Source organism: Chrysemys picta, chromosome 1 (genome assembly GCF_011386835.1).
Source record: "Chrysemys picta bellii isolate R12L10 chromosome 1, ASM1138683v2, whole genome shotgun sequence".
Lineage (NCBI taxonomy): Eukaryota > Metazoa > Chordata > Testudines > Emydidae > Chrysemys > Chrysemys picta.
The window spans coordinates 338,685,728-338,713,486 of NC_088791.1; the positions used below are offsets into that span (position 1 = coordinate 338,685,728).

At 41.5% G+C, this 27,759-nt stretch overlaps 1 protein-coding gene and 1 long non-coding RNA gene across 3 annotated transcripts; one reads left to right on the top strand and one right to left on the bottom strand.

Moving 5' to 3' along the window:
* Window positions 1-3,016: 3,016 nt before the first annotated feature.
* On the bottom strand, window positions 3,017-27,746 carry AQP11 (aquaporin 11). 2 transcript variants are annotated; one of them, XM_005290550.5, is made up of 3 exons: window positions 26,715-27,746; window positions 7,362-7,478; window positions 3,017-5,455 (listed from the first exon to the last, which is right to left on the bottom strand). In XM_005290550.5, the coding sequence occupies exons 1-3, from the start codon at window positions 27,310-27,312 to the stop codon at window positions 5,403-5,405; spliced, it is 768 nt and encodes a 255-aa protein (XP_005290607.2). In that variant the 5' UTR covers window positions 27,313-27,746; the 3' UTR covers window positions 3,017-5,402. The 2 variants fall into 2 exon arrangements, with proteins under 2 accessions (XP_005290607.2, XP_065452148.1); XM_065596076.1 differs by lacking the exon at window positions 3,017-5,455 and having other exon boundaries at window positions 7,050-7,478; window positions 26,715-27,453.
* On the top strand, window positions 17,983-25,530 carry LOC112060140 (uncharacterized). The gene is made up of 3 exons (XR_006174405.2): window positions 17,983-18,107; window positions 22,226-22,292; window positions 25,400-25,530. It is a non-coding gene; the product is annotated as an uncharacterized LOC112060140 (long non-coding RNA).
* Window positions 27,747-27,759: the final 13 nt, after the last annotated feature.

The window sequence follows — 27,759 nt, forward strand, 5'->3', positions numbered from 1 at the left end:
TCTGCCAGATAAACTCTCCTCTCCAAATTCTACTCCTGGGCGAATTCTGCGCCACTGCACATGCACAGAATTCATGTTCCCCGCAGAAAAACGGCTTCTGATGGGAAGCGAAGGGAAGCTGCAAGAACAGTCATGCATCCCTCCCCGGCAGTGCAGGCAGGTCAGTTCAGGTCCCTGGAGCAACTGGTTGAGACCCATCTGTTCTTCTGAAGTCAACCTGAGAACCTGCTTCAATCACAACCATTTCCCTCTTAAATTTCTGGTTAGAATTTATGCCACTTATAATTATTTCATATACAGTATTGAGGAGAATTTTTCTTTAAACTGGTTCTTCCCTCTCTGGATGACTTGCTTACTGTGGAATACCAGAAGATACCAGGTGGCATAATCACTGCTACAGTGTACATAACATTAGTTATAGCTGCCCTTTGTAGAGCATTCTTATTTCAGTAAAATTAATGGTCTACTAACAATATTATAAACAATGTGCCATGTACTACAAGAAGCTTTGAAGATTATTTTAAAATTATTGATGCATCTTTTACAGCCTGGTCAGATAAAAATGATGGCACAGTTGGAAAATAGTAAAGATCATAAGCAAGTATCTGGAAATTGGGAACACTCATAAATCAGATTTTATATGCATCATAGGCTGTTAAGGAAATGGGCTAATATGCTTTTGAAACTGAGAATTATTTGATAAGTCACGGAGAATTGGAAAGGCACAGAAGACTGGAGAAAAGGAGATAGGGTACCAGACTTCAAAAAAGGGAAGGAAGATTCTGGCAAGTAAATTTAGTCTTCTGTTCCTATGATGTAACCATCCCCTATTTGTCTTTGTTCACCTCCAATCATTGTGTTTTCGCAATGAAATTTACCAGCTGCTGACAACAGGTGCAGCTGAACCAGTGTTGAACACAGTTTAACCGCAAGTGTAGCCACTTCCCTCTTTTCTATTCTATTTTCCACTGGGACTGTGACATGAATGTCAAATCTGTCCATGATCAGCTTTTTTTAATACAATCCTGGGGAGCGAGGGGGGATATTTTAGATTTATTTTTAAGTCGTCTGTTAAACTTTTTCACAGCACTCCACCTGGTAGGCAAGTTTGTTATACATGTTTTAGAGATGGAGAAATTGAGGCACCAGGAGGTTGGGTGAATTGCCTTAGATCAGTGACATAGTTGCAAATAGAAATTAGGAATTCTGATACTGTGGCTGCCACCTACTGGCCAACAGGAAAAAGGCAATGGCCATGATCATAAAGACAATGGAGCTGCAACCATTGATGCTGAGAATTTAGTCTCTAAATGTTATCACATTGTACAGTAGTTGAAAACTATTACCTTTTTAGCTACAGAACAGGGACAGCAGCAGTGTAATTGAATAGCTATCTAATGATAATGGCAGAGAAGAGAGTTTGTTAGAATAAGAAACACAGCTTGTATTCATTTCTAACTAAACCTTTAAGAGCTGGGGAAGAGGAGTTACCAGCATGGACTTTGATAGCCTTCCACCATTCTTGCTCCCTCCCACTTTTTAAATGTGGTGACCACAAGTAGGAAAGTGGGTACAATTGTCCTTTAACGCCTGAAATGAGCTCTGGGCAATCTTCAGAAAGATAAGACTCGGGCTAGCAGAGTGAATCTCCCTGATGGGTATGAAAATACTACCCATGTTAATTTAGCGAAGAGAAACCTGAGAATAAACTCCAATCCAGTCCTGCTAGAAGCCCACTGTAACAGATCATAGCAGAGTGTTTTCGTAGTGTCTTCAATTTTTCTTTAGTACGGAGAGCAGCAACACCAACATTTCAGGAACTATCCATCAGTTTTTCTGCACCTAGAGCCACATTAGTTACAGAGGGGGAAGAAGTGTTGTATGGCATTGTGTCCAACCAATAGCAACCTCTGGGGGAAGATCCTTTCTACATTTTATCCCTGCAGTTGGTGCAGGATAAGAGAATTAACACGTGTCAAATACCATGAAATTAAATGTGAAACCACTGCAATCCATAGGGTGTGGAAGTTTTTCCCTCCTCAAATACTGTTGCACAGCAATGCAAGGTCTGGAAAGCCATTGATCTGTACTGCTATTTGCACCTGAGGGATACTGACGTGCAGGTGTAATACAGAGTCGCCAGCATGTGGGTTCACTGTGGGGGAACAGTCTCCAAATTGCACAGTACGGTTGAGATGCTGGGACATTGGTAAAGTAAAAACAGCCTGTGCTGATAAGTGTGATGGCTGAAAAGGACCACTTCTGCTATGACCCCAGGGGATGTTATTTTAACTGGCCTATGTTCTGTTTCACAACTCAATTTCCTATGGTACTAAATGGAAAAAAAAATAGTTTGTACCAGGTTTTTATAATGTAATTAAAATAAAAGTAAAGTTAAAATTACAGAAGCATGCTTTAAAGGGAGAACAAGCTAAGGTGGGATTACACCCTGGTAGCCTATCCCATAGAGGGTGAGTTTCCACCCTCCAGCCGCTCCCTTTCCTCCCCCCATTTGTACATTGAGCCTAGTATTAGTAGTGGTTTAACTGATTACAACTACTGTAGTCTTGGGAATGTGTTGCTAGGTAACAAACTTAAAAAAGAAAGCACAGAAAGCCAGGAATATAATACAAATAAAACATGCTAATATAAAAGAAAAACAAAAGCAGTGGAATGTAGTAAATTCAATGTAATGTGTAAATATATATAAAGAAAAAGGTATGCACTATAGCCACCCTCTATCCTGGAGCCTGATCAACTCAAGTGTAGTTTGATTTTATGCTAATAAATAAACCTCGGGGGTGAGTTTGGAGTCAAGCTGAGAACCGAGTGGACAAGGTCTTAGAAGCTCTCCCAACACTGGCACATGGCAAGCTACGTTTTTTGTTTAAGTTACTGAATACAGAAATACAGCAGTGAATGTTTGTGTGCTGGGGTCCTATAGTATGAAAGTTTGGGCAATTGGGTTAGTAGTCCTTTCATCTCATAGTGAGTATCTAAAATGCAAGGAAAAATATACAAGCAAAGATTTTATTGAGAACAAAACACTAGATTTAAAACAAATTATCTGAAGCATTAACAATATATAATTTACCTCCAGAACACTTGTAAAAATAAGAGTAAGAAAAATATCTGTTCAGTAAGGCTTAATTCATTCAATACCAAGTATTTTTATAGTGCAAAAACAGTCTGATCTGTTCCTACAGCAAAAGGAGGGCTGCAGCGTAATCAAGGCCAGGAATTTATATTTCAATGTTTAAAAGGCAGATTTGATTCATCCATAGCTTTATATTTCTGAAATATTGATGAATTTTTTTTTTTGCTTTGTGGGCAATTTGACGCATCATCCCTTAAGTAATCTTGGTGTTAACAGATTTTGTTTATATAAGACTGTACTGAGTAGCAATTTCACTTTACCAAAGGACAGATTTAAAAGCTTACAAGAAAAATAACTGGGCAGCATCAAATCTGTAAACAGACCAATATTATTAGGTCAACACTGATAATTTGCTAAACTCTAATCTTGAGTCTAGGTTACAGCTCAGAGTTCAGTTTTGCAGGTCTCACTATTTTTTTGTTTAAGATTTTAAATGAATTAGTGGTGAGTCATCTCTTTTTGTCAGTCATCTTAAAGAGTCTGGAAATCCCTAACAGCAACGTGTCAAATCAAAATAATTTCAAGTGTCTCTCTGGCTGTTCCTAAATGCATTCTATTGTGTGCTGGGAGAAAGAGCAGGGATTTGCAACATTTGCAGATCTGGACTATGGCAGACTAAGTATGTTGAAGAGGTGACATTTGTTTTTCAGTTTTATATCTTACTAACACAGCAATACTTGGATTGGCTCTGAAGTAAGCCCACTCCTCATCTTAAATTGAGAGGAAATTTAGCTGAGATGAGGCTAACAGCCAAGAGACTAGAAGGCCATTTGTAACATCTTACATATGCACAGCTATTTAAAACAAAAAAGGCAAAATGTGCTTATCTGTGGCAGTACTACTTGCTCTGAAAATTAACCAGACTGGCCCTAGGCAAAATACCTAGTGGTATCCATAAAATATTCACCTTATGGCTTTTTAAAGTCTGGGTGAGGTTACTGTTTTATACCAGAATCTAATTGTGCAAAATCTCCTGACTGCTTTGTGAGAGTCCTGTGCTTCAGTATCTGTTATGTATAAAACTTGTTAACTTTATCCCCTTTCAAACCTGCTAAACATAAATGGAAAAATACAACCAGCCCCTCTACATAAAATTTTAAACAAAATTATGTTTTTGCCCAGATGAGAGGGGGCAAAGCATTTTCTATGTTAATTATATTATAAAAACAGAGAAAAATGTCATATGACAATGCAAACAGTACTGTGGAATGCTCACAACCTGTGAGTGGTCGTCACCACAAGCAAAGGTGTACTCGGACCAGTTTGGCCTGGTGGACAGCAGGAGTAAGTTTTCTGCTCTGCTGGTATTTTTTGTATGGCAGAGTACTGCTCCATGTCAAAGAAAAGTACTAAAGCCTAAACATGCCCATTGAGAGCCCTTAAAGAGACATAGTGGAGTCACAAATGATTCAAGCTCTCTGAATAGTATTCAGAGTATGTTGTCTGATTGTATTGATTAACTCTCCTATCAGACTCCTTGTGCTCGTAATACTGAGTAGTCTTAGGCAAAGTTAACAATAGAAAATGAGCTGCTGTCAATCAGGACCAAGAATTAATTACTTAGTACTCAGAAAAAGAGTGGACAAAAATAATTGAAGTATGGGCCTGATTCTGCAACTTTTACTATCATGTAGGATTGGGCCCTAATGAGCCAATAAACGATAGCAAGGTGGCAGGAGGCAGATTCCTCACAAGAGGAAAAGGTGGGTTAGTACTTATCAGTAACTCGTCTTTTTTGAGAGTGTCACCTCTGCATGTTCACACTTGTGGGAAATGGTGCCTCTCGTGTTGAGCTTTGGAATTTTTCTAGCGAGTAGCATCCTTTGGGGCCACATGCCCCACCAGTAGTGGCAGATATCTGAAGAGGTTAGGTAACTTTTGTCTCTCTCTCTACAATTGACATTGTATATAGGTTTGAAAGAAAGGTCAATGAATGGCATTTTGGATTAAATTTAAAGGGGCAAGTTAATTTTGCAATAGTGTTTTTCCTCATATACATGGCTTAACTGAGAAATATGTGATAAACACTTCCAATCTTGTTCTCACCATACCAATTTGTTACTGTAATTAAGTTCTACTGTAAAGTTCTGACTGTATTTCAAAACAAAATCATCTGGAAAGCCTGTAAGGAAATCAGTGTATCCAGGTGTCTTCCCTCTATGTACTGTGTTGCTGCAATTCAGTTCAGTTTTTAAGAGTCTCTTTTTAACACATGTAGTTCTAGAGTTCACCATTTTAAAATATCTCAGAATATCAGAGGAAGGATTTCACCCCACACAATGGCCACAAGTACTGAACCTGATGGGACAAAATACAAAAAGGCAGTTAAGTAAATACATTTGAGGAACGTAAGTCCAGGTTCTATGTACAGTAAAAGAGATTTTAAAATATGTTTGTGAGTCTAAAGAACAGTGGAGACTGCTTAAAAAAAAAAAGGCAATTCCTTGTAGAAAGGGACATGCAAATTTAGTGCCTGGCAAAGAATCACAGCCGCCCTGGTTTCCTGCAAAGAGAAATCTTGCAGAACCTGTACAAGATCACAGCATTAATTAATTCTTCTCTGTCAGATTTCTTACCCTAAGAATAGATTACTCTAAACAGACACAGATTGTGTGGAAAAATCTACTTTTAAAAGCCAAACAGAGCATATGTAGTTTAACTGACTTGAAAATACAACAATAATCCAAAAGCTTTGAAGTTATGTGCCAACTGATCCAAGTTACAAGGCTTAGGAGCATTCAGCACACTGACTTCGTTTACTCTGCCTCCACACACATCCTTTTCCAGTTTTCCATACTTTGACATGCCAGCTTCTTTTCAAAGCTAGTCATGTCACATTGGATCCGTGGGGGAGGCGAGGACTGACATGTAGAAGTAGAGTACGTTAACAGAGCTTTTTTAAAATGAGGTACTGTCTTGTGCGATGTTGCTAAGTTGCTTTTTTAATATCCTCATTTTGTACTTAAAAATGACATCTTACCACTACAGGCCAGTTCTAGCCTCCAGTGGGGTTCCATGACAGCTGTGACATCACCAAAGTAGGGCATGTTTAGATTTCATGGAGTGGAAGCTGCCAAGTCTGGACTTTAATAAGGAGGAGGAAAAAGTACATTTTCACACTAATAACACACTGGGTGTTCTCCTGTTCTTATTTTGAGCAATTAGCCCAATACTGAAGAAAAATCCAGATTTCTTAGTTTTTGTGTGTGTTGCAATTAAGCAGTACAGAATCTAACTAGATGGATACAAGCTGACCAATTTCTGTCCATTTTCAAATTCTCTCAGGCTATTTTTCACTTTCACAGCTCACCCTCCCTTTTAGGATCTGCCAGAACCCAGCACATGTGGCTGATATTTTGCTAGAACCTGTACAGCCCTACAGTTTGTTGCACATCTCAAACAACCAGAATTTTAAAACTGAGGCACCAGGGCCAAATGAAAGACAGCTATATCAGATTGGAATATCATTCTGGCAGAGCAAAGTAGATAAGGTGTGTCAGTTTAAAATTGACCAGTTAAAATGGATCTGCCTGTATTGCACACCAATTTGGAATTTTGCCGTTATTCCTTTCAAAGCACCCTGCAAGCATACAGACTTTACATGTGTAAATTAATGATCACATAGTCAAAGAAAATGATACCTCACTTCTTATAAGAAAGAAAAGAATCCCCAAAATAATAATAATTCCAACAGCTAAGTTAATATGGCAGTAAGGCTGAGATATAAATCTCAGTCAGACAATTCAAAGTTATGTTCCCTACAGCAAACCTTACTAAATCATATGTATGTCAGATGATGTGTAAGATAATATCTTTTATTGGACCAACTTCTGTTGGTGCAAGAGACAAACTTTCAAGCTGACACAGAGCTCATGCTTGTCTCTTGCACCATCAGAAGCTGGTTCAATGAAAGATACAATCTCATCCACCTAAGTCATATGTACTACTTCCACATGGCATAAGATTAAAAACTCACTCTATATATGCAAGAAGGACAAATTATGATTCCTCTGGGAACCATAACTTTGAATGTTCTGACTTGAATCAAGTTCTAACCTTAACATTGCATTAATGTAGCTTTTTGGATTCAATTTGAAATGAAAAACTAGTAGATTGTGAAAATAAAGGACATTGATTTCTTTCCCTGAATCACGTGTTGTTACAATATGTTTTTTCAAGGGCAAAAAAGCATAAAGGCACTTACCTAAGGAAGGTGCCATCCAATACACTAGTGAATAATCCCAGAATTTGTCATGGAAACAACTTGCATGTAATGAAAAGGCCAATGCTGGGTTAAATATTGCTCCAGTGAGGTTTCCTCCTGCAATAAGTTTTAAACAAAATTAAACTAAATCATCTCTCTTGACTTATATTTTTTTGAGCGGAAATATTTGGTATGGGGACACAAATGTTAATTCAAGATACTACATTAAATGGATGTTTTGTTACACTGGTAATAAACAGCACTAGCAGAACTGATTTTAAATACAGTTTAATTCTGATTTGGTTTGTCTGGTCAGGTGAACTGGGCAGATCTGTTTTTAAAACAAGTTTTAAAAAAACATGCTCTAACACAGGCTATAACTCAGCCCCCTTCTGACAACATCTGAGTTTCCAATGTAGATAGTGATAAGCCCTATCTCTGTCACTGTCCTTGATCGGTACTATATAGTATCAGTTCTTCTGCGAGTGCCCCCTGCACAGTCAGTCTCGGGATGCGCTGACGTGGTGCAACTAGGACAGTGAAACCTTCTGTAGTAATGCCTGTTAGAAGTGCCTTGCCCCTCCCATCCCCAGATCCTGTGGCAGCAGTTAGGGAGGTGTGGCTAAAGGAAGATCATTGGCACCATTACCACCTCAGTTCCTTCCAACTGCCACAACATTAGGCTACCTTAGAGCTGTTTGTCTCCGTAATTAGTGCAATCGTCTAAGAATAAATAAATAAATGTTAGTTGCAGTGTTGTATTAGTTAGTATAGTTACACTTAGTAAAAAAATTAAATTAAACATTAAAACAACATAGTTAACTTACTGATCACGACAGAGGTCAAAGTGAAGAAGCACGGCTTCAAAAAATGTGCATTGTTTCTGGCAGTCCTTCCTTCCTTCCTTCCTGTCTAGCAGATCATTATCCCTTGAGAGCATAAATGAGTGGCTACCACTGAGAGAACCTTGGAAAATACTCTCAGGGCCAACGATAGCCCGAACAGGAGCACTCTGTATTGTTAGTGGTCGTGTCCCAGAGTGAATCTGAGAAATGGTGTATGAGCAGGTATGATCGAGATGTGAAAATAGGCATCCTGGAGGTCGAGGGTCAAAAACCAGTCTCCCTGTTCCAGTGCTGGAATGATCATCAATAAGCTGACCATCTTGAATTTTTGAGCCTTGACAAACTTGTTGAGAGCTCTGAGGTCTAGTATGGGTCTCCAACCTCTCTTCCTTTTGGGTATTAGGAAATGACGAGAGTAGAACCCTTGCCTCATAGATGTTGAGGAACTGGTTCTATAGCTCCTAACTGGAAGAGGCAATCTATCTCTTGTCATAGCAAATTCTTGTGAGAAGGATCCCTGAAGAGGGAAGGGGAAGAGTGTTGTGGTGTGGGTAGGGAGGTAAAATGAATGGATTCCCTGGTTCGAACAATCTTTAGGACTTATCAAGTTTGTCAAGGCTCAAAAATTCAAGATGGTCCCCTTATCGATGATCATTCCAACATTGGAACAGGAAGACTGGATGTCAAAATGCTGATGGTGGGTGTCCTTAACTTCCTCCAGTGGTATCAGAAGGGTGTCTGCCACCCTCTTTGGCAGCTCCTGGACGAGATGAAAGTGATCTGCCCAAAGATGGTGGGGGAGGCATGATGGCTTTGTCTGGAGAAGAGGAGGATATGGTCCTTGGTGTCACTTCCTCCTCAGTATTGGCTTCCTGTTCCTCTATGTCTTGAGGCGGTTCCGAAGCCCTGGATGCTGCAGCTGAGAGAGCATACTGAGAGGATTCTCAGGCAAAGCTTGAAGCTTGAGAGAGTCCCAGTATCGCCATTGGGGTGGCATACAGCCTGGTGGTGATGCCCATGAGTGGCTGTACCAAGATGTTGGTGATGGGGCCATCTGTGGGTATTGGGCTCACTGTCTGAACCCTCTCTAGAGAGCAGAGGGACATAGCATGGCAGCGGGGATACTTCCCATGCTTGGTAGAGTCTCAGTACCAAGGGGTGGGGACTCGGGTGGATCCAGCATGTGGAGGTCGCTGGAATGGTGGGATTCTGCCAGTACTGATCATCCTGGCATCAATGGTGATGCCGTGGGGGAAGGAGGCCTTATCCACACTGGTCTTTCTGGTGCCAGGTGAGCTGTCGCTGGCAGCTCAGAAGCAGACTCGCATACAAGGAGCATCTTTTTAGAGTGCTTACTCTTGTCCTTTGGTACCCATGACCTGGTGCCCGTGCCCATCAGGTCCATGGGCCTGTCAGCGATACCAGTTGCCATCGGTCTTCATGAGGCATGGGTGCCAGACTGAGATGGTCTGAGTGCTGAAGATACTGAGCAAGATGGTGATCGCTTATGGCTATTTTTGGGCTCACTGAGGGGACCTCTTCCTCTCTCTTAGATGATTTGTGAGAGGGGTCCAGAGCCTGTTTCTTCAATCCACATCCCTAAGATTTAGAAGGCTGTGGGGAAGACTTATGTCCAGAGAGCTGCCTCCATGAAAATGATCTTCTGGCGGAGTTCTCTGTCTTTGTGCGATTTTGGCTGGAGTTGTTGGCAAAGAGCACACTTCTGTTGTATGTGGCCTTCCCAGAGCCAGTGAGAGTGGTTATCCGCAATTGGGATCGCCTCTTTACAGGTGCATAAGAATGGCCATACTGGGTCAGAACAAAGATCCAATTAGCCCAGTATCCTGTCTTCTGTGGCCAATGCCAGGTGCCCCAGAGGGAATGAATGGAACAGGTAATCATCAAGTGATCCATCCCCTGTCGCCATTCCCAGCTTCTGGCAAACAGAGGCTAGGGATACTATCCCTGCCCATCCTGGCTAATAGCCAGTGATGGACCTATCCTCCATGAATTTATCTAGTTCTTTTTTGAACCCTGTTATATTCTTGGTGCGGCACTTCTTGAAGCCTGGTGAACTGGGCATACCTTGTTGGGGAGGGAAGGGTCCCCAGCAGGTAAAAAGGGAGGAAAGAAAATAAAGTCTCTTTTTCTCTCTTTTGTTTTTTTTAGGGTAAATAAGAAAGGGGAAAACTATAACTAAAACTATAAGTATAGTATAACTATAAGGGGTAAACAGTGAGGTGGCAAAGTTTGCAGATGATACTAAACTGCTCAAGATAGTTAAGACCAAAGCAGACTGTGAAGAACTTCAAAAAGATCTCACAAAACTAAGTGATTGGGCAACAAAATGGCAAATGAAATTTAATGTGGATAAATGTAAAGTAATGCACATTGGAAAAAATAACCCCAACTATACATACAATATGATGGGGGCTAATTTAGCTAAAGCGAATCAGGAAAAAGATCTTGGAGTCATCATGGATAGTTCTCTGAAGATGTCCACACAGTGTGCAGCAGCAGTCAAAAAAGCAAACAGGATGTTAGGGATCATTGAAAAGGGGATAGAGAATAAGACTGAGAATATATTATTGCCCTTATATAAATTGATGGTATGCCCACATCTCGAATACTGCATACAGATGTGATCTCCTCATCTAAAAAAAGATATACTGGCACTAGAAAAGGTTCAGAAAAGGGCAACTAAAATTATTAGGGGTTTGGAACGAGTCACATATCAGGAGAGATTAAAGAGGCTAGAACTCTTCAGCTTGGAAAAGAGGAGACTAAGGGGGGATATGATAGAGGTATATAAAATCATGAGTGATGTGGAGAAAGTGGATAAGGAAAAGTTATTTACTTATTCCCATAATACAAGAACTAGGGGTCACCAAATGAAATTAATGGGCAGCAGGTTTAAAACAAATAAAAGAAAGTTCTTCTTCACGCAGCGCACAGTCAACTGGTGGAACTCCTTACCTGAGGAGGTTGTGAAGGCTAGGACTATAACAGCGTTTAAAAGAGAACTGGATAAATTCATGGTGGTTAAGTCCATTAATGGCTATTAGCCAGGATGGGTAAGGAATGGTGTCCCTAGCCTCTGTCTGTCAGAGGATGGAGATGGATGGCAGGAGAGAGATCACTTGATCATTGCCTGTTGGTCCACTCTCTCTAGGGCACCTGGCATTGGCCACTGTCGGTAGACAGGATACTGGGCTAGATGGACCTTTGGTCTGACCCGGTACGGCCATTCTTATGTTATGTTCTTAAGTAGGAGACTAATTAACTGTAGGCATGTAAAATAAGAAACAATAGTCTTAACGGACTGCTAACGGCTCTGTCTCTAGCCTGGGGCGCTTGAGAAGGAACTGAGGTGGGTTAGCCTGCGCAGGCTGGCTAGCCTCATGGAGCAGCACGAGACAGCACAAGCCTAATGGATACTGCTACCGAAGTTCTCCAATCAGCAGCGCAGGGATGCAAGCACACCTACACTGGAACACTGTGACATTCTGTACCCCCAAAGCAACACCCTGGCACCCCCATATTTACCATGGCAATATGATTGATACGTTTTATATGAAGTATGTCATGTTAAATGTCAAAGGAAAAGTTATGGTTTGCTGAATAGGATACTATGTACCCATACTTCAAATGTGCTTGCTCCTGGGTAACACCCACAAGGTAGTTTACATCCAGTCTAACCAGCACATTGTGGATGAACCATTCAAGGTAATGGCCCATTAAGAAACACATGACAAGGCCATGACAAGGCCACCCGGGGGAGGGGGGCAAGTGGGGCAATTTGCCCCAGGCCCCGGGCTCCACATGGACCCCGCGAGCCCTGGCCGAGAATCCCTTTCCTGGCTAGAGGCGCCTTTTTAATTTTTAGTCACCTACCAGTGCTGCGGCACTTTGGCGGCGGGGGTCCTTCACCTCGCTCCGGGACTTCGGCGGCACTTCGGCAGCCGGGGGGTCCTTCACCTCGCTCCGGGACTTCGGCGGCACTTCGGCGGTGGGAGGTCCTTCAGTGCCGCGGAAGACCCAGAGCCAGTGAAGGACCTGCCGCTGAAGACTCGGAGCGCCGCCCGGTGAATACAAGCTCCCCCGCTTTGCCCCAGGCCTTCTGAATCCTCTGGGCGGCCCTGGGCCATGGAAGAAGGGTATCCCCACCTGATGGACTTTCCTGTGAACATTCTAGCCAGAATAAGGATAACAGCCCCTGCTATGACTCATTGAAGTATGCAATGGCATGTGACTAGATCATGTGATTCTGGACTCCATCTTGTGCCTGTGCTTTTCCCACAAATTGTGCTGGGGAGTGGGGACTTTGCTTGGAGCAATGAAGTTCCCTCCACATGAAAGAAGCTATAAAATGGCGAAGTGATATCATCACTTGCCCTCACTCCCCCCACAACTCAACACCTGGAAACACCTGAGGAACAAAGACTGAATGGGGAAGGTAGTCCCAGGCGGGAAAGAGGGAAGACTGGTTAACTGTTTGTACCATCAGAGTGAGACACTGCTTGATTCAAATCCTGTCTAGTTTATAGAACAGATTGCGGTTTTGTTTTGTATGTTAGGTAATCTACTTTGATCTGAATGCTATTATTTATAATCACTTTCTGTAGTTAATAACTGTTTTATATTTTTTACCTGTAACAGTGTGTTGTTTGAAGTGAAAGGAAAATTTGCTCAGGAACAGGGGCTGGTGCTTTGTCCTCTCCACATTGAGGGAGAGGCAGACTGGGTAATAACTTGCACTGGTCAGGCTTCTGATCAGGGAAAGACAGTACAGCTCTGGGGTCCTAGGCTGGGGAGCTGGGGGAAACTGGTCGGAGCCTCTCTATTGTTAGTTCATGAGTGGCTAGGAGAAGCATTCATGTAACTGTAGCTTGGTGTGTCCCTGCTTATGTATGGCTGTATAAGAGCAAGACCTAGAGGATTGCAGCTTGTCACAGCCTCACAGTATGAGAAGGGGCCCAGACTGGTATGCCAGAGGACTCAGCAGTACCCCAGTTCCAGGCTGCACCCCGGGGAAGTCCATCACAAGCATTTATAGGGACACTACTCAAAGAAGAATCAATGATTAGCTTACCCATATTTTTTCCAAAACCTAATATAGATAAGGAAGATGCTAGATTACATTCCTTGAGATGAAAAAAAGAATACTCTCATATTACCTGGATAGAACTAAAGACTTCAGAGCTTCTCCCAGGTTGTTTATCTCCTTATACCGGTTCTTCAAAGGGTAGGCCATTTCAGCTCAATCATTATCTGGATGGGTCAGACTCTGTATTGAGGAATGTTTTAGGAAAGCTTTGCTTTCCTCTCCAGGTCCTGTTAGAGCTCATAGTACTAGAGGAATGGCTATGTCTACAACATTTTTCAAGCACATTTCCATTGTTGAAATTTGCAAGACCGCTATGTGGAGAACAATCCATGCTTTTACAAGTCACTTATGCACTAGATTTAGAATCCAGGTCCAATGCTCATTTTGGCAGGTCAGTATTTCAATCATTGTTCAATTAGGACTTGTCCCTCCTTTACTGTACAGTAACTCCTCACTTAACGTCGTCCCGGTTAACGTTATAAATTTATAAATAATAAATAAATAAATGTTATAAATAAATTTGTTAGTCTCTAAGGTGCCACAAGTACTCCTGTTCTTTTTCCAGTTAATGTTGTTATGTTGCTGATCAATTAGAGAACATGCTCGTTTAAACTTGCGCAATGCTCCCTTATAACGTTGTTTGGCAGCCGCCTGCTTTATCCACTGCTTGCAGAAAGAGCAGCCCATTGGACCAACTGGTGGGGACTTGGAACGAGGGTGGACTGGCAGTGCCCCTAAGTTCCCTGTGTGGCAGCCACCCAGCAGGCTATCAATTGCCGGGCAGTTCAGCTGTCCCTCCCCCCACTGCCGTGTGCTGCTCCTGCCCTCTGCCTTGGAGCTGCTCCCAGAAGCCTCCTCCTTGCTGTGTAGAGACAGTGGGGAGAAGAGAGGTGTTAATCTCAGGCTCCTTTACCCCATCTCCACAGAGCAGGGGGGAGACATGACAGGGCTCAGAACAGAGGGAGCTTGCTGGCAGCAGCTGCTGTCTCAACTTGCTGATCTACTTAAAAAGGCAGTGTACTTAGAGTGGGGTCAACGTACTTAAAGGGGCAATGCACATCTCTCTCTCTCGCACACACACGGTGTGTGTCTCTGTCTCTCCCTCACACACACACACACACACACACACACACACACACACACACAGTGTGTGTCTCTCTCTGCCATGCTGTGTCTCCTCCCTCCAGTCCTTCTGCTTTGTAGAGTGAGGCTACATTAACAACAATGTGTTAACCCCTGAGTGCTCAGCCGAGTGCTAGATCATCATTTAGCAGTAAGGCATTCCCTGGGAAATATGCCACCCTCTTCCTTCACCACTTCAACCAAGCTTCACAATCATCATTGCTGTGTACAGTATTAAATTGTTCGTTTAAAACTTAGTGTGTTCCCTGGAACCTAACCCTCTCATTTACATTAATTCTTATGGGGAAATTGGATTCATTTAACATCATTTCACTTAAAGTAGCGTTTTTCAGGAACATAACCTTAAGCGAGAAGTTACTGTACTGCTTTCCAAACTTTCCCAAGGGTGGAAATATGCAAAGGGCACTCTAAGAAGAAAAGTAGGTTGGTTATTTGTAACTGGAGTTCTTTGAAATACACTCTGCATATTCCCACTCCCTGTCTGCCTTCCCTGCTTCTGTGGAGTCCTAATTGTATCATTACTTGGTATTCTGCTTTAGCGTTTATTCTCCAGTGCGCACTCTCGGTCAGGAGGAGAAAGGAGAGGACCAAAGTGCTTCTAACAGGCACTGCTACTGGAAGGTTCCATCACTGTAGCTGCACCGCGTCAGCACATCCCAGGAGTGTGAATATGCACAGTGCATACTGAAGAACTTCAGTTACAAGTAACTTCCATTTCTAATTGCTGTTCAATGGAGAAAATTTATTAAAAAACTAATTTTATTCTATTTTTTCTTCCATTTACTTAATGATTTATTATGAAACCTTTTGCCTTAGCAAGTAGGTGTTACTTTTCAAAAGTTAATAAACATAACTGCATACATAACCTACAGTGAGGTAAATTAAAAAAAAAAACACACAAAAAACTACTACTGCTGTTACTGCCCAACCCCCAAACAATAAACCAGAAGCTGAAGCATATAAATGTACTTTGCATCTTTCCCTGTAGACTACCCTAAAAACCTTGGCCAAATGCCCAAAGGGAGCAAATTCCAAAGGTTACAGACTATAGATTGAGAGATTCTGACCTCTGTACCTTGGGAATTCAGTGTAATAAGCCATCACTTTAAGCTTCCATGAAATCTGAAACACAATGCCCAGACTGCACATGACACACCCCACACCAAATGATAATAGAACACGAAAACAGGGATCACAATTTTAATGTTAGGCTAACAACTTTTTAATGGAATTTTTAACATTCATAGAATCACAGAATCATAGGGCTGGAAGGGACCTTGAGAAGTCATCAAGTCCAGCCCCCTGCACTGTGGGAGGCTCAAGTAAACCTAGACCATCCCTGACAGGTGTTTGCCCCATTTGTTTTTAAAAGCTTACAGTGATGGGGGCTCCACAACGTCCGTTGGAAGCCTATTCCAGAGATTAACTACTATTATAGTTAGAAAGCTTTTCCTAATATCTAACCTAAATCTCCCTTGCTGCAAATTAAGCCCATTACTTCTTGTCCTACTTTCAGTGGACATGGAGAACAATTGATCACCATCCCGTTTATAACAGCCCTTAATATATTGGAAGAGTTATCACGTCATCCCTCAGTCGTCTTTTCTCAAGACTAAACATGCCCAGTTTTTTTAACCTTTCCTCGTGGGTCAGGTTTTCTAAACCTTTTATCATTTTTGTTGCTCACCTCTGGTCTCTTTCCAGTTTGTCCACAGCCTTCCTAAATTGTGGTGCCCAGAATTGGACACAGTACTCCAGCTGGGGCCTCACCAGTGTCAAGTAAAGCACAACAATTACCTCCTGTGTCTTACATACAACACTCCTGTTAATACACCTCAGAATGATAAGTCTTTTTCACAGCTGCATCACATTGATGACTCATACGCTGTTTGTGATCTGCTCTAACCCCCAGATCCTTTTCAGCAGTTTTACTACTTAGACAGTTATTCCCCATTTTGTTGTTATGCCTTCAATTTTTCCTTCCCAAGTGAAGTACTTTGCACTTGTCTTCACTGACTTTCATCTGGCTGAATTCAGACCAATTCTCCAATTTGTCAGTCATTTTTAATGTTAAGCCTGTCTTCCAAAGTGCTTGCAACCCCGCCCAGCGAGGCGTCATCTGCAAATTTTATAAGCATACTCTCTACTCCATTATCGAAGTCATTAATTAAAATGTTGAATAGTACTGGACCCAGGACTGACCGCTGCAGGACCACACTAGATATGCCCTCCCAATTTGACAACAAGCCATTGATAACTACTCTTTGAGTATGATCTTTCAATCAGTTGTGCACCCACCTTATAGTAAATTCATCTAGACCACATTTACCTAGTTTGCTTATGAGAATGTCAGGTTTCAAAAGTCTTACTAAAATCAAGGTATATCACGTCTACTGCTTCCCCCCTATGCACTAGATCAGTAATCCTATCAAAGAAGGAAATTAAGTTGCTTTGGCATGTTTGTTCTTGACAAAACCATGCTGACTATTCCTTATAACCTCATTATCCTCCAGGTGCTTACGAATTGATTGTTTAATAATTTGCTCCAGTATCTTTCCTGGTACATTATCTTATAGTAAGTAATTGCTAGGCAATAATGGGCAGGTGGAGGGAAACATCATCAAATTTGCCTTATGCATTACTTTTTTCACTTTTTTTTTTAAACTCTTAGGCTAAACATAGGGATGATCTTAAGAGATGCCAGGCACCTTCACCTCCTATTGACTTCAAATGGAAATGAAGATGCTCAGCATTTCTCAGGATTAGGCCCATAAAGACAAATGAAGTACATTATGGAGGCTAAATTCATCATTAGTGTAATATCACTTGCATCAGTGGAGTTATACTGGGGATAATTTGGCTTTTTTGGTTTTAACTTTTGATGTGTATTCTGGTGGTGGCCATTTTGCTGAAGAGTGATATGTGCAGACCAGAATTTTCATGCTGCTAAACTGCCTGTGTTTGATCATGTGTGAGAGGGTTGTTTTTGCAGATTTTACCCAGGGTTAAGTCTTTTAAAGCTTGCTTCTAATTTTCCTTGGATGAATAAATCAGCATGAACAATGAACCCTTACTTTGTATGAATGTTACACTGACTGCAGTGATTCCTACTTTTTGTCCCAGCTGATAGTTACCTCCTTCTGATATCCCATTCTGATTAACCGACTGGTATCACAACGTGAAATCTAAATAAGAGAAGCTCCAAGATAATGCAGCGCTGATGAGCTCAAAAAGGAATATTATGTTTTGCCACTATTGACATGTTATGAAATAATGTAAAAAAATATATAAAAATGAAAATAAATTCCTAAATGAAATTTCAAAATTCCAAAATGAACATTTCTCATTTTGAAATACATCTATTTCCTGGGGACGTTCATTGAAATCAAAACACTTTTTTTTAAATGCCTTGATTTAAAAAAAAAAAAAAAGGCACTTTTCATTAAACTTTTCTTACTACATTTCCACCCAGCTCTATATAAACTGTCTAGAAGCTTATGCAATTTCTTCTGCACTACCTCCACAGGGATTTCTGACATATCTGCCATGTGACACAGAAGTTGCTGAAACATATTGAAATCATCAGTTTGAACAGAAGGGGCACTATTGCCTTGTCTGGTGAAGAAGAGGAGGGTACTTCTCCGATTGCAGGTGTTCTTCCTCCTCACTTTCTTGTTCTTCTGATCATGCCGTGCCAGCTGTCCCTCTTGGGAAGCTCTATGAAGTTTCATAGGAGAGGAAAATTTATTCTAGAGAAGGCTGTAGAGGTAGGTTTTCTCACCAGCTGTATACCTCAAGGGCCAACATAGGACAGTATAGGGGTAAGATACAGGGAGCCACAGGGGTGGATATAAAGGCACGTGTTCTTCCTTAGAGCCCATAGATCTATGCCTCTAGTGACAGGGGATACATCCCTACTGTAATCAGAAGGGGAGGCAGAAAAAGAGTATTCCTCCTCTACTAGTGGGGCCACACTAACCGGGATCCTACAGTGAGCCTGTCTCTCCCACCACCAGAGCTGAAAGACTCGGATAAGAAAATAAGAGTGTTGTCACTCATCTAAAACTGAATTTCAGCTCCTGTTAAATCCTGCTAGAAGTGAAGGGATGTTTCAGAAAATGGACTGAATAAAGAAAAAGAGTTAAATCTCTTAACTTAAAGATGGCTTGAGAGTTTCCTGCCACTAAAACAAAAACAATATAACCATAAAGTTGAAGAGTTACAATACCTCTACAAGCAAGCAAACAAACAGCTAATCCTCCCACCAGAGACAACAACAGTGGTGGGGTGACAGATGGCATGGATATCCCTATTCTGGCACCAGACCACCTACCCCACAGTACATCAACAGAAAGGGCTACTTTTCTATGGTTATGCAAGCTCTGGTAGATCACTGGGAACTCTTTACTGACATTAGCGTGGGCTGGTCTGGGAAGGCGCATGACGCTTGCATCTTTAAGAACACAGGACTGTTCAGGAAGCTGCAAGCATGAACTTTCTTTCCCGCCCGGCTGATTACCATTGGGAATTTTGAAATGCCTATAGTGATCCTGGGTGACCCAGCCTAGCCCTTGCTCCCATGGCTCATCAAGCCATACACTGGCCACCTTGACAGCTCCAAGGAGCATTCAACTACAGGCTCAGCCGGAGCAGAATGCTGGTGTTGTTTACCACTCTGTCCACTCATTTCTCTGAACCATCTGAGACTGAGACCACCCAACTTATTTCACATGAACTATCAGATGGTAACAATTTCCTGTCACCTCTGAACTGAGCTAAACTAAACTAGCCATGCAGAGTCCATAGGCGCTACATCCCCTTATTGGGGTTAATAGGTTATCATGGTAATTATGCGGAAAGTCATGACCTGGTCATGGAGGATAAAGGGTAAAAGTTACAAATTGATAGTAAAGGAGAGGGCCAAAAGTCACAGATGCACTATTTTAATTTTAAAATACTTTTTTTTATAATAAAATTGTGTAAAACTATTTATATCTGCTATCCCAGTACTTCCAGTTCAGTTCTGTAGTAGCACCAGAGCAGTAAGGCAGACAGAATAGACCTGCTGCTGCCATTTCTTCACCACTTTTCTGCTTCAGCCACTGCAGACACTTCAAAAACCAGCAAAGTAAAATCTGTGACATCTTAAAAAAACCAAAACCATAGAGATCATAGAATATGATATACTCACCCGTCTTCCTCAAAATGGCACACCACAAGCTCAAAACAAAATAGCAAATGTGTGCATTTTTCATGTCATTATAAATCAAACAAAATAAAATAGTTGCTAGAGATCCCATTACCCTAAGGCCTCATCTAAACTAGCCTGTTTCTGATTTAAAAAAATTCCAACTGTTGCAAATACCAGTGCATCTCATAAATTATTATGATGGTGGGAGTGCTAGCGAAGACAAAATAACGACAGCCCATCGGCATTTTTCCTTGTATTGTGTAAACATACTTTAAAATGGTGGTGGGTGCTTGAAGCTTTGTCTATTCTAGTGGTCCCACCATTGATACCAATGGTGAAGCTGCACCAATGGGAAATTTTTCAGGGGAAAAAACAAAAACGTAGCAGGGATATGTTAGACGCCCCACCTTCCACTGCCCACATACCTGAGCTCTCAGTGAAACTGGTTTGACTGTTTGTTATTGCATGCCAAAATTCCCAAGTGTCAAAAATTACCATTTTTTTAAAAAATATGGAAACCAAGGAGTCTTAGACTTCCATGACAAAAATGCAGCCTTACCCATTGACAATCCTCTGAGCTATCGTTTTCCTATGAAGGCTTATTTGAGCATTGCCTATAATATAGTTTGGCAATATAAAATGAAGTTCATATTAATTTCTATAATTTTAAAACATGGCTGTCTTTTCTAGCTAAGCTATTCAGTGAGCTGGGGTGGTTCGATTTTGTAGCTCCCACAATGCATGGTTGAATGCTGCACGTACATTGCATATTTAAAGTGATGGCAGTGTATTATTTCCTTATCTTCCAATATCTGCTGACAACAGACCAACATCACTGCTGATCATGAGGAAAAACAATATTTTTTCTGTTTAGTATTTAATCAAAATGTTTAATGTTTCACAGTGAAGTTTTTATATCACCAAGCATAGAATCTACTTCAGCTAAGACAAACTACTCTGACATCTTCGTGTTTGATGTTCCAGAGCCAAAGTACTTGTAATGAATATTTCAGGATTATACCGGTATTTAATAAGAAATATTGAATTAGATACTGAGGGTGAAATCCTGTCTTAAAATGTGTAATTCTAGGAATGAAAACTGCAGTTTGTGGTAAAGACGGAAGGAAATGTGCTACTGGGAAAACATTGCCGTTCTGTCAAAAAGCATGTATGCTAGCTGCCTTCTGGTTTCCATCATCTAGCCAGTAGTCTATGCCACTTTGTGTTAAGGAGATCCTATACTGATGTTGGGAAGCATATGGCCTGCATACACTCGCCTCTTCCCTACCTTCCTGTGCCATCATAATAATACAAGGCAGGCCCTTAAATATTAGATGGCCATCTCTGCAGACATGGAACTCTTGTAAATATATGACTAGAATGAGGGATGCTATTTTGTAGTTTGTACAACATGTTTAGGCTGCTCATTGGGAACAATGGACAAATCAGATTGGGCAGAACAGGTCAGGCATGAAAATGAGACTTTTCCCCCTGCACTTTTATATTTAGAAAAGGAAGAAAAGAGGAGGAGATGGAAGATATATGTAAAAAGAGACACCCAGAAAAAGAGTTATGAAACTTTCCAACATACAAAAGATTTTCTAAAAACATTAAACAGGTAGTTAGCTTATCATGCAAAAAGTACAGAAATTTTTTTACTTGCAGGGTTTTAATTTCATTTTTGCCTGTAAGGGGCAGCAGGTTTAAAACAAACAAAAGGAAGTATTTTTTCACACAATACATAGTCAACCTGTAGAACTCTTTGCCAGAGGATGTTGTGAAGGCCAAGAGTATACTAGAGTTCAAAAAAGAACTAGGTAAGTTCATGGAGGATAGTTCCATCAATGGCTATTAGCCAGGATGGACAGGGATGGCGTCCCTAGCCTCTGTTTGCCAGAAGCTGAGAATGGGCGACAGGGGATGGATCACTTGATGATGACCTGTTCTGTTCATTCCCTCTGCAGCACCTGGCATTGGCCACTGTCGGTAGACAGGATACTGAGCTAGATGGACCTTTGGTCTGACCCACTATGGGCGTTCTTATGATCTATCCTACAAACTTTTTCAAAGGAAGAACTCAACAATTTTAGGGGTAGGAGCTATTGTGCAGGAACACAGCTCCCATTCCTCCACTAAAAGCTAAGAGAAATTATTCTTGGGGGGACCAGTGCTCCCCCAAAGGCCCTCCCTTCCTTTGAAGTGGGGACTCACAAGCCAAAGGAACATGAAGTGGTAGCAGCAGTAGGAGAAAGTGCCTTGCAGCCCCTAATGGGAAGAGGCAGGAAAAATAAAAACATAGATTTAACATAAAATTTCTCTTTAAATGTCTTGATTTTCTAAATTTTATGACTGCATCATATATTACAAATTTTTCTGGGAAAGTACCCCAGCTCCCACTTCTTATTTGTTTTTACATTAAAACAGATTGTCCATCATGGTCAGAATGGAAGTGTGGAAAAGCAGAGATGTGTAGCTGGGTAGAGGTGCACACATACTTTTACACTTTTGTTTTGCTGACTAAAGGTCTGCTTTTGGACATATTTCCTGTCGTCCTTACAGTATTCTCTTTTCCTTACAGTGACTCATCACCACATCATGATGCAGCACTACATTACTCCACAACGTAATGGTATCCACCAAAACTGGTGAGCTCCCTAATTTACCTTGATCTATTTTAACTACTGTTTAGGGGGTAAATTATATTTTGACCTTCTTTTGGCTATTGATCTAATTAATGAAGGGAGTCACCTGAAACAGTAATGAAACAAAGAATGATTCTCACCCTAAAAGTTTGTTTCAATTTTTTCTTTGCTCTTTCCCTCCCACATCCTCAATCCAGGAATTTTTAACCCTCCCGCCTCTCCCCTCTGTTCTCCTCCATCCTTTGTTGCTTCTTTCCCCTTGTGCTTTCTTTCGTCCCCTCCTCTTAATAATATTGTAGTTGCTAGAACAACTTAATGTTCATAAAAGAGAGTAGGAGGAGATTTTCTGGCTCCTGTTCTCCTTCTATTTCCGAAGAGGACCACGTAGCCAAATTTGGTGAATGAGGGATCAGCTCCTCTTCAACCCAGATAATAGCATAGTAGATAATGGAGTATTGGAAGTTTAAGCAGTAATCCTCCATAGCTAGTTTTGCTTAGTAAACAGAGAACTTCTATAATCTTTTGTTATACAGATAATGATTAATAAAACATTTTAAAAGGTTATTTTACATACCGTATAAATTTGAGATTGAAAAGTCTTCAAGGCAGTATCACTGTATTTCTATTTGTTCTCTGAGGTACCTCACACACTTTTGGGCAGTTTTAAATATTGAGATATTTATTTCTAAACCAAAAATGTAATTTGAATCTTAATAAAACACTATTTAAAAAAAAATCTACAAGCCATAAAAATTCAAGTTATACTTTAAAAACAAAAACAGAAAGGAACACCAGAAAATATAGAAATGCAAAGTTAAGGTACCTCAAACAACCTTGAACTTTGCCCTCATATTTGTATCTCTCTGGGCTCCCTGCATTCAAGGATGATACGTGTCTGTAGGTATCACAACCAGTTCACATTTTGAGCTACTGATCTCATGTAAACATAAGGATAATGCATCAAAATATTATTTATTAGTTTGACAAGTGTAGTTTTAATACTATATAACACTTCATAGTACAACAGTAAATATTTTGTAGTATGTTTTTTAAAATAATGGTAATATTGCACATCACTTAATAAGCTCTTTGCCCTTGAATTTTGATGGTCAGGAAGACTGGGGGTTATTGTGAAAATTATGGGGTGTGAAAAGTACAGAAGCTGTATTTTCATTTTTACATTATGCTTTTTAAATATAAGTGCCTTCTTCCAAACAGAAAATATGTAAAGACCTAAATTACATGGGACCAATTACTCATGAGTTTTTTGGTACGTCCATAAATACTATATGAAGAGTAACAAGGGAGAAAAGGTTGGGTTTTATAAAAGCTGTTTGTACTTTCAAAAAGTGAAAGAATATAACATTGAGGGCTTCCAAATTTATTGTCTCTCAATCACTCCCTATCAAAATCATTCAGTTTACAAATAACAATGATGATTTTTCTAACTTTCTTGCACATCATCAGCAGTTAATTTGACCCATCTGATATGTATATTAGTGGTAGTTAAAATAAATTGAGGTGTATACCAGTAACACCACTCTTCTGGGTCAGGTTTACTGGTAATTATATATAAGAAGGAAATAACCCAGCTAGACTTTAGGATCCTAGTGAAAAAAATTTGGTGATAGCAGTTTATGATTAAGTGCCCAGGTGAAAATTGCCTTATAACTACCAGAGATAAACAGGGTTTATGAATTGTCCCCAAGTATGCTGCTAGGTACTTTACAGCATACAAGTCTCTGTCCAGAACAGGAAAAAAAAAAAAAAAGGAAAAAATCCTTTAAAAAAATTGTACACAAAACCAATTTGTTATGGAGCAAATAATAAACAAACAGCTTTTTTTAAAAAACAATCGCTTTTTAGCGTATAGTCTCACCTACACTTGCAGCACAAAGCTCTTGAATGTGTGCCACAATAACTATTTTTCTGCATATAAAAGCCAGGGCCAGCATTAGGGGGTAGAAATCAGGGCAACTGCCTGGGGCCCCCCGCCACAGGGGGCCCCATAAAGCTTAGTTGCTCAGACTTCAGCGTCAGCCTTGGGTGGTGGGGCTTACGGCCCCAGGCTTCAGCCCCATACAGCTGGGATTCGTCTTTCTGCCCTGGGCCCCAGCAAGTCTAATGCCAGCTCCTCTTGGCAGACTCCTTGAAATCTGCTTGTGACCCACGCAGTGGGCCCCAGACTCCTGGTTGAGAACCACTGGTCTAATCTATTTGGTATTTGTTGGAGAAAAAACTGAATGCTTGAAATACATAACAATGAAAATGGCCCAGTTTAATAATTTATAAATATTAATCTGCAGCATTGTGAATTAGGATACCAAAGCCTAAACAAGCTTTTGGACTCCTCCCTCATGATTATCTCATTCACCTACACATGATTTTCAGTAATATTTGAAAAGAACATTAAGGTTGCAAAGTCAAGCATTCAAGCTAAGAAATACCATAATTACATTTGCCTGGGCAACCATAATTCAGCCTCTTTTCACGCATGCATTATAACAGTCTTGCCCAATATCACATAGGAAGACTGTGGCAGAAAGAGAACTCAGCTCTCCAGAATCCCAGTCCAATTGCCTTAACAGCAGGAGACCATTCTTTCTCTTCTTGCAACCCACTGCCTCATTCAGTGTCCATCCTGTGCACTAAATGAGGCAGGGATCCAGTAAAACAAATAGCAGGTAATCATGTAATTAACGACTGTATCATAATGTTACATAAAGAAGGATGAATTACAACTGCTCAGGCAACCTTAGTTCTAGAATTTCCTAACTTTTGAGTGGTTGATTTTGTGACCTTAATGTTCTTTTAATGTAGTTTTTTAAAAATATGTAATATCCCAGTGTTTTTTAAAAAAAAATTAAAAAATACAAACATTCCATCAGGTTGAGCCATACTGACCTGCACAGATCATCAGTAGGGCTGGAACCCAAGAGCATTAGATCCACAGTGCAAAAGTACCATTTGAGTTAAGTAGTAGCAGTAACAAGCTATTATCCTCTATGAGGACCAGCCACATGACATGACACATACTTCGGCTTACACATATATTTGCTAGACAGCAGAGGAATGTTAGTAATCAGGAATCTTGTTTTCTATTTTATTAGCATAATACACCCCTCTTCTAAGACTTTTGCTGAAAGATTCAGGTGAGACACTTAAAATCTGTTAAGAAGCATCACCACGTTGCCTTTGTCCTCAAAAATTCACTTCACAATGTAGTTCAAAATTGCTAAATTTGTTTCTTCAAATATTCATGGACTTGCTCCAGTCTTCTTGGTCTTGTTTAGATTAGAATTGCTGGTTGTGCTGTAACTTGAATTAATTGATTGCCAATTAATACTACCATATATATTTGAGAGACATTTGTTCCTGGTCATGGTTAAAGTCCTGCATGGATACAAAATTTGTATCCACAGCCGATCAGCAATCCGCAAACATAGTCCACGGATATCTGCTGATTTGCAGGGATCTAGTAATGGTTTACCTGAGGTCTCAGTGTAATATACCTAATTAAATCATACTGGTGTAAACCATGCTTTACTTGTGTGTAGCATAACTATGTTAAGGGTTTGCACATTGATGTAGCTCAGCAGTTCTCAACCAGGGGTCCGGGCCCCCATGGGGGGGCCGCGAGCAGGTTTCAGGAGGTCTGCCAAGCAGGGTCGGCATTAGATTTGCTGGAGCCCAGGGCAGAAAGTTCAAGCCCCGCCATGTGGGACAGACGCCCAAGGCCCCAAGCCCCACTACCCAGCACTGAAGCCGAAGCCTGAGCAACTTAGCTTTGCAGGGCCCCCTGTGGCATGGGGACCTGGGAGGCAATTGCCCTGCTTGCCCCCCCAACGCAGGCTCTGGCTTTTAATCTACTGGATATACAGAAAAAGAGTGGCTGTGGCACAGGTGGGCCATGAAGTTTTTATAGCATTTTGGGAGGGCCTCAAAAAGAAAAAGGTTGAGAACCCCTGATGTAGTTAAACTGATGCAAATTAATTGACACAAGTTGCATGAAAGATGTCATGTAATATAAAGTTGTATTATGAAAGGATTTTTCTGTGCGTTTCAGTAAAATATTTAAAAATCATCTGGAGAAACTCTTTTTACTTAGTTTTACCCATTTGTGTTTTAGACTCAAATTCTTTAGAACAGAGATTTCACTTCACTTCATTCTCATGCCCCAATCCTGGAATGGGATCTATGCAGGTAGACCTTTACATCTATATAGAGTCCGAATGAAGCATCCCTAACCCGTTCAGTTTACTGGATCAAGGTCTTGTTCAGTGTATTTTGTCCGCTGTAAAGCACAACAACAGCACTACAGAAACAATTTTGCATGCACACATTTTTTAACACATCACATAATTCAAAAATATGTATAACTTGAAACAATCATGGACCAAAAAAAAAAAAAAAAAGGTAACTAACCTCCATACACCAGCATAGTAATGAGAAGAGCAATTAGGTGGACTCTGAGCCTGGGTTTAACTGCCTCAAATTGAAGTATGGTCAGCTGGAACACAGTGGAGAAGAGCAGCTCTATGCAAAAAGCCTGGGTCTCGGTGGTTTGGATAGGATTACAGCAGCCCTCGGCCAGTGCCTCAGAGTGCACCTTGATGATCCCCATGGACCAGATACGGTGCATGTAAATTCTGGCCAGCACTGCACCAGCAAACTGGGCTCCAATCTTCAGCCCGCCCTGTTTGACTGAGATCCCACCATCCAAGATTTGTTGCAGGGTGCCACAGGGGTTGCATGTGCTGCCAGTCAGAGTCAATCCATGCAGGACAGTAAAAACATAGGTGAGGGTGAGGGCAACGTGTGGCTTGGGCTGCACATTGGCCAGCAGCCGGAGCTCATTGGTGCAGGCACAGATTTGGAAAGTGGCAAACAGCTCCAGGAGAAACGTGCGAGGGTGAAGGCGTCGGGAGTGCATTTGGCGTCGGGTTAGCTTCCGGCACCCTCCTACCAACATCATGGTGCCAACCATCAGCAGAAGCGAGATCCAGGTCTCATCCAGACCCATAGTGAGGCCCAGGCTGAGAGAGGCTAGGACTTATCCCAGCGCAGGGGCAATTGCACTCAGGTCCTGGGCTCACCCCTCTCCAGCCCTGCTGCCTATGAGGGGGGTGACTCTGTTTCTCCACAGCCAGTCAGGGGAGTGTCTCAACTCCCCCCTCTCCTGCCAAGCTCCCCCCACAGCATGTCAGGGTGGTCAAAGCTCCCCCCTCGCCTGCCAAGCTCCCCCCACAGCCGGTCGGGGGGGGGGTGGTGTCACAGCTCCCCCCACAGCCTGTCAGGGGGTGTCTCAACTCCCCCCTCTCCTGCCAAACTCCCCCCACAGCCTGTCAGGGGGGGATCACAGCTCCCCCCTCGCCTGCCAAACTCCTGCCACAGCCTGTCGGGGGGGGGGATCTCAGCTCCCCCCACAGCCTGTCGGGGGGGGTCTCAGCTCCCCCCACAGCCGGTCGCT